The sequence below is a fragment of the Schistocerca serialis genome, chromosome 8 (assembly GCF_023864345.2).
Source record: "Schistocerca serialis cubense isolate TAMUIC-IGC-003099 chromosome 8, iqSchSeri2.2, whole genome shotgun sequence".
Classification (NCBI taxonomy): domain Eukaryota; kingdom Metazoa; phylum Arthropoda; class Insecta; order Orthoptera; family Acrididae; genus Schistocerca; species Schistocerca serialis.
In genome coordinates this window covers 66599920-66613059 of record NC_064645.1, presented here as the reverse complement: position 1 = coordinate 66613059, position 13140 = coordinate 66599920, and the positions used below count along the sequence as shown (strand labels likewise).

Genomic DNA, 13140 nt, shown 5'->3' with positions numbered 1-13140 from the left:
GAGCTAGCAAAATTTACACCATCCCATGTGGAAATCTTAAGTTTCGTTTGGAGATTTTTATTTGACCTTCTCGTCAAAGAATGTGTATTACAGTAAAATAATCGTTTAGTTTTCTTCCTCCACGTCTTTTGCTTCACACACACACACACACACACACACACACACACACACACACACACACACACACACAAAGCAACAGTTCATTTCAAAAATCTGCACATTTAAGCAACAGAGAGACTAATGCGTCTCAAAATCTATGTTTAAAAAAACATTTATGCAGCGACCCATTACTGGCAAGCTACTGACACTCATCATAAATATTCACGAATGTGGAGCTATGAGAGGGGTAGTTTTATTAGTGTGTCATAATATTTAACGGCGTTGCACTATTCTGAAGCACCTGTTATAAAATTGCACCCTGCTGTATGACTGCGCCAATTAGTGATGATAGTTTTGCACATCACTCCGCCGTTGTGCATATATTTTGCTTGGATCCTTCCGCTTTAACATAACTGGCGGGTAATTTTCTGAAAGCAGTAGAGGTCCGTTGTATTACAGAGGGGATGGCAACTCACCAACCACGTGCATGGTGGCGGACACCGTCTTGGTGAGGAAGGAGGCGTCGGCTGTCACCTCGCAGCTGAAGTTGCCAGACAGGCTCAGCCCCACAGACTTCAGCACGACCTGCGTCGCGTTAGACGAGGACAGCTGAAACACAAAAGCCATTCCTTGCATTTAGTTACATGATAAGCAGTAATAAACCGTTCATATATTTTCCACATGATAAATTCATTATACTGTGTGGGCGAAATAAAACTGGCCGACAACATATTTTTTTCAACTTCAGATAGCTAACCCACCTTACATTAGCTGCACTGGTTGTCTATCTTAAGGTGCATTGAATACACTCTAACACACGCACAAAAAATGGTGTATCACGAAGGAATTATACAAATGGAATGGACATCGTTAGATGTGATGCACATGTATACACAAACAAATGATTACAGTTGCAGGAAAACTGTTATTTTTTTTTTTTTTTTTTAAAGAAAGAGCTTCACAAATTGGGCAAGTCATTAATTTGTTGGGCCAACTGTGTCAGTTATGCAAGCACTTGGTCGGGTAGGCGTTGACTGAAAGAGCTGTTGAATGTCGTCCTGAATCATATCGTGCCAAATTCTGCCCAATTGGCGTTTTTGAAGCGCGAGCAGGCTTCAGGCCTCTGTCCGAAATGCTCCAAACGTTCTCAGTTGAGGAGAGATCCGGAGACCTTACTGGCCAAGGTAAGGTTTGGCAAGCAGCAGAAACTCTCGCCATGTGTGCTCAGGCATTATCTTGCTGAAATGTAAGATCACGATGGCTTGCCATGAAGGGCAACAGGACGAAGTGTACAATACCATCATCATACAGCTCTGCTGTAACGGTGCCGCGGGTGACAACCAAAGGGGCAAAGAAATGGTATACCAGACCATCAGTCTTGGTTGTTGTGCTGTCTGGGGCATTCCAGACACGTCTTCGCTGGTTAATGGGGCTCAGTTGGAGCGAGACATATCACAGGAGGCAAGTCTACTCCGGTCTGTGAAATTTCAGGCCGAAGACGTGTCTGGAGGCTCCCCGATCAGGGGAGGGATAACCAATGTGAGTGTCGCCCGCCATACTGCCCGACAACCAGGAGTGATGGTCTGGGGTGCCAGCCTTAAAGCACGTTGGTGCGTCGACGACATTCTACGTCGAATTTTGTTACCCTTGATGGCAAGCGATCCTCAATTACATTTCAGGAAGACAGTGCCCGCCCACACACGGCGATTTTGTACCGGATGTCTTCGTGCTCGGTAAACCATACGTTGGCTGGCAAGATCGCCGGATCTCTCCCCAGTTGAGAACTTTTGGATTATTAGGGACAGCGCCATGCAACCAGCTCGTGATTTTGACGATCTAATGCACCAACTAGATAGAATTTGACATTATCTTCTTCAGAAGGTCGACCATCAAATCTAACAATGACAGGCAGAATAACTGCTTCCACATGGGCCAGAGGTGGACCAAGGCATTATTCACTTAATTTGTAAACCTCTTTCCCTCGAATAAATTATTGAGTTTTTATAAAATCGTAATCATTTGTTTGATGGACATGGACGTCACATCTACCCATTTCGTCCCATTTGAATGGTTCGTTTGTGGGGCGTCATTATTTTATGTTTTAGAGTGTATTATCCGTGGGAATCTTATTTTGCATGCATTATATTACCGCGTACTCGAAGAGACTCCACCAGCATCTGCCAAGATCGTGTACAGCAAGGATACAGGTTCCATTCGATTACACAAAGAAAAGTTAAGAAATGGGGGTGAGTGCTTCTGTGAAAATAAGTCATCTCATCTACATTATGCGGCCTAGGAAGAGGCCTTCAAATCATTATACTGGTATCAAGAAGTAAACGTATAACTAGATGTTATCTGAACAGCTTCCGATGAGCAGATGACATATTCTTGTTTGTTTCGGAACGAGAATCCTTGTGGAAAAAATGGAGTGACTCGAAAAAGGAGCGAGTGTAAGGCTGTAGATTAATATTCCGATAACACCAAAATGTGTTCAGTCTGTTTGCCTACGTGAAAATAGCAAAAATTAACGATAAAGTTAAGAATATAGTGAATCTGACTTTGCGTTATTTTAAACGCAAACGTATGGATTCGTTATTAAATAGACAAGAGAGCACAAACGTCTTTGTATTTCGGGAAATTGAATTCAGTATTCAGATGCAAAATCACAACATGCCTTAAACAGATGCCCTATAAACTGTTCACACTGCCTGCACTTACTTACAAAAATGAAACATGTTAGTTAGGTACGCAAATACTCCTTAAAATGTTAACAGTGGAAACATGTATGAAATACGTAACAAATAGTGACAAATAACAAATTGATTAGAGAAAATAAAGAAAGGATGACGTAACTGTGACCGTTAAGAAAATAATACAGAAATGAGTTAAGCGTATATCAAGACGAAATGGCTATGGACTGGTTATGGAAATTGTGTTTTCGATTCCTCGTAATAAAAAAACATGTAGAGAACAGACTAATGAAATGTGAGTTCACGATATAAAGAAACAAGAAAATGGATGACGTAACTATTGGATCGTAAGGTGTAGAAGGGCTGGAGAGGGTTATATGCAGCAGTGCTTGAAAAGTGGCTAACGATGAAGAATATCTCAAGGAGTACAAAAACCCTAGCAGAAGAAATACGTACAGTGCTCTACCCGTCATAGAACGTGGAGGCGTTACAGCACACTAATTTCCATTCTCCATTAGTACAAACGCCGTTGGTGCACTTCTGTGGGTATTTCGGCGTCAGTAAAATTCTGACGACATACTCAATTGTTTCATAATCAGTGAATCTCATTACTCTCGGTTCTTTTTCATGGTTTTTTTCTAAACTGTTTCGTCATTATCTTTTTGATAGTCTCTATATCGTTTGGATCGTAATGTAACGTCCGCGATTAATTTAGAAAAAGAAAATGAACTGCAAAATACTAGAAGTTATTTACGTCACATATAACTCTCGTCCTTTCCAGAATACACTGAAGTGCCAAAGAAACTGGTATAGGCGTGCGTATTCAAATACGGAGATATGTAAACAGCCACAATACAACGCCGCGGTCGGTAACGCCTATATAAGTCAACAAGAGTCTGGCGCTGTTGTTAGATCGGTTACTGCTGCTACAACGGCAGGTTATCAAGATTTAAGAGAGTTTTAACGTGGTGTTATAGTCGGCGCACGAGCGATGGGACACAGCATCACCGAGTTAATGATGAAGTGCGTATTTTCCTCTACGACCATTTCACGAGCGCACCGTGAATATGAGGTATCCAGTGAAACATCAAATCTGCGACATCTCTGCGGCAGTAAAAAGATCCTCTAAGAACTGGACAAAAGACGACTGAAGGGAATCATTCAACGTGACATAAGTGCAACACTTCCGCAAATTGCTGCAGATTTCAGTCCTGCGCCATCAACAAGTGTCAGCGTGCGAACCATTCAACGAAATATCATCGATACTGTTCTGGCGTAACCTCAAGCGCCGGAACGAAGATGAAGAACGCAAGAGCAGAGAAGGCGGTGACACGACTTCTGCCAATGGTCCGCTGATTAGGACCGCACCACGACAGACACGCCCTCTAGCCGAAGACAATATAACCGCCGCTCCCGCCAGCCTCGGCGGCGCAGTACCAAACCGGGACTGACAGACCACGACAGTTGTAGATCGACACTGCGATAGCAGTTATTAGTGATCCAAATCCAGTGGTTACATCGACATAGTGTGTAGCAAAGCACTTTGATAATTTGCAAGTCGCCCATCGCTTGCAACACCGCTAGAAATTCAAGTATTAATGTTATTTGCTTGAATTGTTGTACAGCATTTCGAGAACGCAGCATCCTTTAAGCACCCTATAAGCGACGACTAGGCAGGACCCCACATATATGGGCTTTTGGAGTCAGAGATCAACTCGTATACTCTTGATGAGGCACGACACAAAGCTTTATAACTCTCCTGGGTCCGTGAACACCGATATTCGACTGTTGAAGACTGGAAACATGTTACCTAGTAGGACGAGTCTCGTTTCAAAGCGTCTCGAGGGGATGGACGTGTGGGGATATGGAGACACCCTCATGAATCCATAGACCCAGAATGTCAGCAGGGGACTGTTCAAGCTGCTAGTGGCTCTGTTATGGTGTGGGGCGTGTGCAGCTGGAGTGATACGGGACCGCTGATACGTCTACATACGATTCTGACAGGTGAAACGTACGTAAACATCCTGTCTGATCACCTGCATCCTTTGATGTCAATTTAAAACCTCCCACTGGTCACCCAACTCCTCAGACATGAACATATCTTAGATACCTTGCGACGTGCTGCTCAGAGGAGATCTCCACTCCCTCGTACTGTTACGGATTTATGGACAGCCCTGTAGGATTCATGGTGTCAGTTCCCTCCAGCACTACTTTAGACATTACTCGAGTCCATGCCACGTCGTGTTGCGGCGCTTCTGTGTGCTCGCGGTGGCTCTACGCGATATTAGGCAAGTGTTCGAGTTTCTCTGGCTCTTCAGTGTATAAAGGATACTAACGCAAAAATGAGAGTACAATCGTTTTTATTATTACACTTCTTAAAGACGTGTATTCGCTTTTAAACTTTACTCCGTTACCTTCCACGCTGTCCATTTTCAGCATTGCTTCCGTTTCCTTGTTTTATAGTAACTTCGCCAAAGCAAGGAAAAAATTCGCCCCTCTTACTGAGTATAGTATGTTAGTTTGACATGCCCACATTGAAAAATTTTGTAGTTAGCTTTGTCCTATGACAGGTGATATACAGGGTGAAACTTCCTGGCAGATTAAAACTGTGTGCCGGACCGAGACTCGAACTCGGGACTCTCAGTCTGGCACACAGTTTTAATCTGCCAGGAAGTTTCATATCAGCGCACACTCCGCTGTAGAGTGAAAATTTCATTCTAGAAACATCCCCCAGGCTGTGACTAAGCTATGTCTCTGTAATATCCATTCTTCCAGGAGTGCTAGTTCTACAAGGTTCGCAGGAGAGCTTCTGTGAAGTTTGGAAGGTGGGAGACGAGGTACTGGCGGAATTAAAGCTGTGAGGACGGGGCGTGAGGCGTGCTTGGGTAGCTGAGTTGGTAGAGCATATGCACGCGAAAGGCAGTGGTCCCGAGTTCGAGTCTCGGTCCGGCACACAGTTTTAATCTGCCAGGAAGTTTCATGCTCAATTATGTTCATATCTGAGGAGTATGGTGGCCAGCGGAGGTGTTTAGACGAGTGTTCTGGGACCACTCTGTAGCTATTCTGGACGTGTGGGGTGTCGCATTTCCCTGCTGTAATTACCCGTGCCGTCGGAATGTACAATGGACATGAATGGATGCAGATGATCAGACAGGATGCTTACATACGTGTCACCTGTCACAGACATATCAGCCGTCCCGTGTCACTCCTACTGCACACGCCCCACAGCATTACAGAGCCTCCACCAGCTTAAACAGTCCACTGCTGACATGCAGGGTCCATGGATTCATGAGGTTGCCTCCACACCCGTACACGTCCATCTGCTAAAGGTGTGGCCGTGCGGTTCTAAGCGCGTCAGTTTGGAGCCGCGTGACCGCTACGGTCGCAGGTTCGAATCCTGCCTCGGGCATGGATGTGTGTGATGTCCTTAGGTTAGTTAGGTTTAAGTAGTTCTACGTTCTAGGGGACTGTTGACCACAGATGTTAAGTCCCATAGTGCTCAGAACAGACGATCGTGTATGCAGACTATTCGCTGGTACATATTTTCCTATCTGCGTTCAGTATACTGCCTATAGCACAGTGTACGTTGTGCACCACCTCCTTATCGTTAGCGGTGACCACCAGACAACTGTTTGGGGCCGTCTACGGGGCAGCTGAAATTAACACCACACTGGGATTTAAAGTAATTTCCTCATTAGTATGCATCTGCTTCGTACACAGCTGCAAGTGGTCGTTGATTAACTAGATGGAAAAAGTTTATAACTGAACCAAAAAAAAAAAAAAAACAGGTTACAGATTAAGAATTTGCTTTATTCCGATGACATAGTGATATAAAAATCAGGCGAGAGTAGCCTTCAGTGACATTACATCAACGGAGCAACTCAGAGGAAAATCACACCAAATTATTTAAACTAAGCCTTCACATGTACTAGGAGTGGTAAATTAGACATGAACAGATTCTGTCTTTGTAGGGAGAGAGTACTGAGCCCATGAAATCGTGATACGGGTGAGACAGGGGATTGCTGCAATGATTTCTTACCGTATGGTTGGCGCTGGCCGTGTACAGCCATGACGTCAAGCAGTCGCGCACACTGAGTAAAGATGGTGATGCCTGTACTCGAATGGTGTTATGATGTCCTGCTGAAACAAGCGAGCAGCCGAACTGTGACTAGCCGCAAGGTGCCACGCGTGCCAAGAGCAAAGCGCGTTCTCGCGTTTGACATCCGACGGAATCCGTCAGTTCGGATTCCAGCTAGTAGAATAAGGAATGACCAGAAGAGGCTGGTGGTGTCTGAGTTCCGTGTTTGTCTGGCCTCAGAACTGGTCCACTTGATTGAGTTTACGACACTAAGAAACTGGACCGTTGCCAACAGGGGAAGGAACAGAGACCGAGGACTGCGTAGATGAGTCGTCAACGCGGCTGATTGCCATTAGAAAACCTGATCTCCACTGCCGGTTCTGCCTCCTCGGTGGGAGGGCTGGAAAGGAGTGCGCTCAGCCCCGTGATGCCAACCGAGGAGCCACTGACCAAGCAGCAGCTGCTGAAGTTAACAAAAAAATTGACAACGACCGGGAGAGCGATGTGCTGACCCCACGTCCCCCGATATTGCACTCGCAGAGGGCGACACGGCGGTAGGTCGGTGCCGGTGGACGCACCGGAGCCTGTGGATGGAGTTTACGGGAGGCCAGGGACTCTACCTATCCTGCCTACTGTGCCTCAGGAAACTGTCTTGTTATTAGTTGACAGAGGTCTTATAAGATTCTGCCGTAGAAAGATAGTTCAAATGGCTCTAAGTACTATGGGACTTAACATCTGAGGTCATCAGTCCCCTAGAACGAGAACTACTTAAATCTAACCAACGTAAGGACATCACACACATCCATGCCCGTGGCAGGATTCGAACCTGCGACCCTAGCGGTCGCGCGGTTGCGGACTGTAGCGCTTAAAACCGCTCGGCCACAGCCGCCGGCAAAGATAGTCTTACATCTATTGGTGAAACCGCAGGGGAAGGAGAAGAAGCCGTTTGAAACGTTACGTAATTTTTAACCATAGTCGCCGTTTTGAGTAAGCTTTCAACTTTTCTCTGAATGACCGCTGAAGCGAATCTGCGTCTGGTGAAACTGGAACCCGACTTTCAAGATATATGCTATATTTATAGAGTTTCCAATACAAAAAAATCTTGTAAAAATACTTGCCTGTTTCAGAGAAAGAAAATATGATCGCCGTTCTGAAAATTTTCTCACCACTTCTACAGAAAACCTTAATATTTCCTTGTGCACATAATAGTTTAAGGGGTAACTTCAACAGTGAGAAACCCACTCTCATTACCTAAAAAAACAAATTCGTAAAGGATCCGATCACAGTCTGTATAGCACACTAAGAGTCCTACTGGTAATGTTCGGTTAAACCATTACTCGAACTGGGAAAACTTTGTCCTTTAGTAACAGGAAGGTCCGAATGCCAACTCATCACCCATTTGCGCAAGACTACATAGCGTTTCATTGTTCAATTCAAGTTAGCGATTTGCTGTACTGTAAAATAGATGTAGATTTTGCAACGTTCTTAATAATCGTGGTAACGTACATTTAATCTGCAGTGCGAAGCGTTCTGAAATTTGATGTACTTTGAAAATGCTGTATTAAGAATTCACGGTGGCCTTTTAAATTACTTACTGGACGCAGCGGAAACGTGTTTCAACGCTCGGCAGATCATCATAGCCGCACACCATCTCCAGAATATTAATTAAACAGAAGAATATCGTGTAATTATTTTTAAAAAAGACGAATATTTGGACGACAACAAAGAACGCTTTAATTAAGAAGGATGTAACGACTCTACGTGACGACAATGCTCACGCTCCTTTGAACAATATGGCTCTGCTCGTTCAATCTGTGCTCTTGTGCAGTTGTCCCTCTGGTGTCACTGATATCTATGAACCGTAACACCTATAAAAAAAGCACAGTCTAGCAAAAAGTCCCGTCTTCTGTACATGGAAGAATTTAAAGTGATGGATACAGAGGCTTTACCTTCGCTTAGTATCATCCTGCTTTCCAAACACTGTAGGATCCCATGGACGATACGGGACCGTAAATGTTATAGAAACATTTTTATACAGCAGTTGAATAAGATCGTCATGATCTTCTTACTTTAGCTACATCATGCTGGAATGTTTCCATTAAGAAAAAGCAACGACAGCTAAGATGTTGGGGATCTATTCAGAATTGTTATCATATATTTTTTCGCGAAATTCTGAAGAGCTTTGCAAATGTTGTAAATATATTTCTAGAACTATAGCATATGTTACAGGAACTCTGAATAAATGTATACATCTTTGAAGTTGGGTGTCAGCTTCACATGACTGCCGATCTCGAGTGTGTTGTTCTGTTGTTTTACTGGTGAGTTGTTGCGGACTCCAGGGGGACCCATTTACGCACTTCAACGCAGATTTGCTGCATTTCTTTTATTGTCCTGTATTGTCTGGTCCGCGCTAAGATAACCTGTAAAACCAAATACTAACATATAGCAGCACTAGCGCTTCATCAACAGCCTCTGTCTAGAAATACTAAACATTAAGAAGGTTGTATTAGTTGCTATTAAAAGTAGTGAAATGGTTACTTGTAACCAGTAGTATACTGTGCCGACCCAAGTGGTTGTTAATACACAATTCAACAAGAAAACAACAAAATAAATGACATATCTAAGCTTAGGAAATATTACTGAACTAGTTGTAGGTATGCATATGGTCATCTACAGTTATTCCACTTTCCTGAACGCAGAAACCACATACATTACACCTGTGTGAAGTTACATCTGCCTCCCAGCAAGATCTGCCACGAAGTGGTCTATTTTCGGACGGTAAACACGGTCCTCTGACCCTGGGACAACGTGAAAATTCTCTGGACGATGAAACTTCCTGGCAGATTAAAACTGTGTGCCCGACCGAGACTCGAACTCCGGACCTTTGCCTTTCGCGGGCAAGTGCTCTACGATCTGAGCTACCGAAGCACGACTCACGCGCGGGCCTCTCAGCTTTACTTCTGCCAAAAGCTGTGAGGACCGGGCGTAGGTCTGCTTCGGTAGCTCAGATGGTAGAGCACTTGCCCGCGAAAGGCAAAGGTCCCGAGTTCGAGTCTCGGTCGTGCACACAGTTTTAATCTGCCAGGAAGTTTCATATCAGCGCACACTCCGCTGCAGGGTGAAAATCTCATTCTCTCTGGACGATGTCTAACCTAGCTCCCCAGTGATCGTTAAAACTTATAAAATGCAGAATTCCGCTTCGGACGGAATTTTGCGCACTTTGAGCGTTCGAGCGTCAAGCAGGGCCGAGTCCCGTTATGTTTGGTTAGGCTACCATCTACTTTCTTGGAATGATGGGAGTACTATGCGCCAAATCAAGAGTGTTTCTTATATTGTGTAGTAAAAACTGAGAAAATTTCCGGAAAAAAGCTCTCCGGCCTCCAATAGCTCACTAGCCCTTTATGTGTACCTTCCTCGTCTCACAACCTGTTAGCCCGCCCTCTGCACGCATTACGTAGTCCTACGTTCAGTTAAACGGCATGTTCTCTCTCACAGCAACCAAACCCGAAGTCTGTATTTCAGGTCCTCACTACTTCAGGAATCAGTTTCTTTTGATCTCCTTTCTTCTTACACTTTTACTAAAGAACTAATATGCAGATAAAACACGAGGAAGCTAGAAACTAAATTAATAACTCTGAAACGAATCCACCCTTTGGTTCGTAATAAAGAAACGGCCCACAACATATTTTGTTATTTGTTATCTCATCTACATCTACGTCAAACTCCGCAAGCCCCCTGACGGTGTGTGGCGGAGGTACTTTTGGTACCATTAACTGATTCCCCGTTCCCTGTTCCACTTACGAATGGCGCATGGGAAGATGACTGTCAGTAAGCCTCCGCATTAGCTCTAATTTCTCGAAATTTCTCTCATGGTCATTTCGTGAGATGTCTCTGGGAGGATTCAATACACACACATCAAAAAAAGTTTTGTATCATGTCGGTTCCGGGAGTTAAGGAACCTGTAAAGAAAATTGGATTAGAGATCAACATTAACATCATTTCTCCCCTTTCTATTGCTCATGAAAACCGCTCATTGCATGTTGAACAACCATACACCGAGACCTACAGAGGTGGTGCTCCAGACTGCTATTCACACCGCTACTTGTAATACTCAGTAGTACGTCCTCTTGCATTGATGCATGTCTGTATTCGTTGTGGCGAGCTATCCACAAATTCATCAACGCACTGTTGCTCCAGACTGTCCCACTCCTCAACAGCGATCCGGCTTAGATCCCTCAGAGTGGTTGGTGGGTCACGTCGTCCATAAAAACCCATTTTCAATCCATCCCAGGCATGTTCGTTAGGGTTCATGTCTGGAGAATATGCTGGCCACTCTAGTCGAGCGATGTCGTTATCCTGAAGGAAGTCATTCACAAGATGTGCACGATGGGGGCGCGAATTGTCGTCCATGAAGACGAATATCTCGCTAATGTGGTGCTGATATAGTTGCACTATTGGTCGGAGGATGGCATTCACATATCGTACAGCCGTTATGGCGCCTTCCATGACCACCAGCGGCGTACGTCGGCCCCACTTTATGCCACCCCAAAACAGTAGGGAATATCCACCTTGCTGCACTCGTTGTACAGTGTGTCTAAGGCGTTCAGCCTGACTGGGTTGCCCCCAAACACGAAGATAGTCTGGTTAAATGCATATGCGATACTCATCATGCCAATGTCGAGCGGTCCATTTGGCTTGTTGTTGTGCCCATCTGTACCGCGCTGCATGGTGTTCTTGTTGCAAAAATGGACCTCGCCATGGACGTCGGGAGTGAAGTGGCGCATCATGCAGCCTATTGCGCACAGTTTGAGCCGTAACACGACGTGCAGTGATTGCACGGAAAGCATTATTCAAAATGGTGGCGTTGCTGTTAGCGTTTCCCCGAGACATAATCCTTAGGAAGCGGTCATCCACTGCAGTAGTAGCCCTTGGGCGGCCTGAGCGAGGCACGTCATCGACAGTTCCTGTCTCGCTGTATCTCCTCCATGTCCGAACAACATCGGTTTGGTTCACTCCGAGACGCGTGGACATTTCCCTTGTTGAGAGCCCTTCCTGTCGTAAAGTAACAATGCGGACGTGATCGGACTGCGGTATTGACCGTGTTGGCGTGGTTGAACCACGAGACGCGTACCTCCTTCCTGGTGGAATGACTGGAACTGATCGGCTGTCGGACTGCCTCCGTCTAATAGGCGCCGCTCATGCGTGGTTGTTTACATCTTTGGATGGGTTTAGTGACATCTCTGAACAGTCAAGGGGACTGTGTCTGTGATACAATATTCACAGTCAACGTCTATCTTCAGGATTTCTGCGAACCGGGGTGACACAAAAGTTTTTTCAGATCTGTGTATTTTCCGACTCCTCCCGGAAAGTCATCTCTCGTAATTTCGATAGTAAAGCTCTCTGTGATGGACAACGCGTCTCTTGCAACGTCTGCCCATGTAGTTTGTTGAACATCTCTGTAACGCTCTCGCGCCGACTAAACAATCTCATGGCGAAAGGTGCAGTTCTTCGTTGGACCTTCACTAGCTCTCCTACCAGTAAGGATCCCAAAATGATGAACAAGCGCCTTCTAATCCACCTTTTCTGGGGATAAGTTACATTAGCTTAACGTTATTCCCAAAGATTTCAGTCTGGCATCTTATTTTCCTACTACTTGTTTTACGTGCTTATTCCACTTCCGATTTCAAATGCTTTCCTAAGTCAAGGAATACGGCATCAACCTGAGCGCCGTTCCTTACAGCGCTATGGATATCATGAAGGAACAGTGCGGCCTGAGATTTGCGAGATATCTGTTTGCGGGAAACAAGTTGATTTTTTATAGAGGCCATATTATTTCCCCAACAAGTGATAATTCTTGAGCATAATACATATTCCACTATTCTACAGCATACTGATGTCCACAATATGGGCCTATAATTATGTGCATCTGTCTTACGACCTTTCTTGTAGACGGGAATGACCTGCGCTTTCTTCCAGTCGCTAGGTACCCTTCGTTACTCCAGCTATTTCCGATAAACTGCTGCTAGAAAGGGAGCAAGTTCTTTCTCATTATCTTTGTAAAATCTGATTGGTATCTCATCTGGTACTGATGCACTTCCACTGCCAAGCGATTGTAGTTGTTTTTACATTCCGCTATCGGTTATCTCGATGTTTGGCTTTTCGACACTCGTGCGGCCTTTGTTGGCCGTACATACACATTTTGTTAAGTAAGAGCATGGTCGGCATTACGCACAGTTGGTAACATATCGCCTTCGCTCTTTCAGCGCGTATTGG

At 44.9% G+C, this 13140-nt stretch overlaps 1 protein-coding gene across 1 annotated transcript in view; it reads right to left on the bottom strand.

Moving 5' to 3' along the window:
* The window catches only part of LOC126416323 (uncharacterized), a 1316869-nt gene that overhangs the window by 484561 nt on the left and 819168 nt on the right, over nt 1-13140 (bottom strand). The window contains exon 3 of the mRNA XM_050083987.1: nt 576-708. Within this exon, the coding sequence (XP_049939944.1) occupies nt 576-708 (133 nt within the window). The remainder of the gene's footprint in view (nt 1-575; nt 709-13140) is intronic.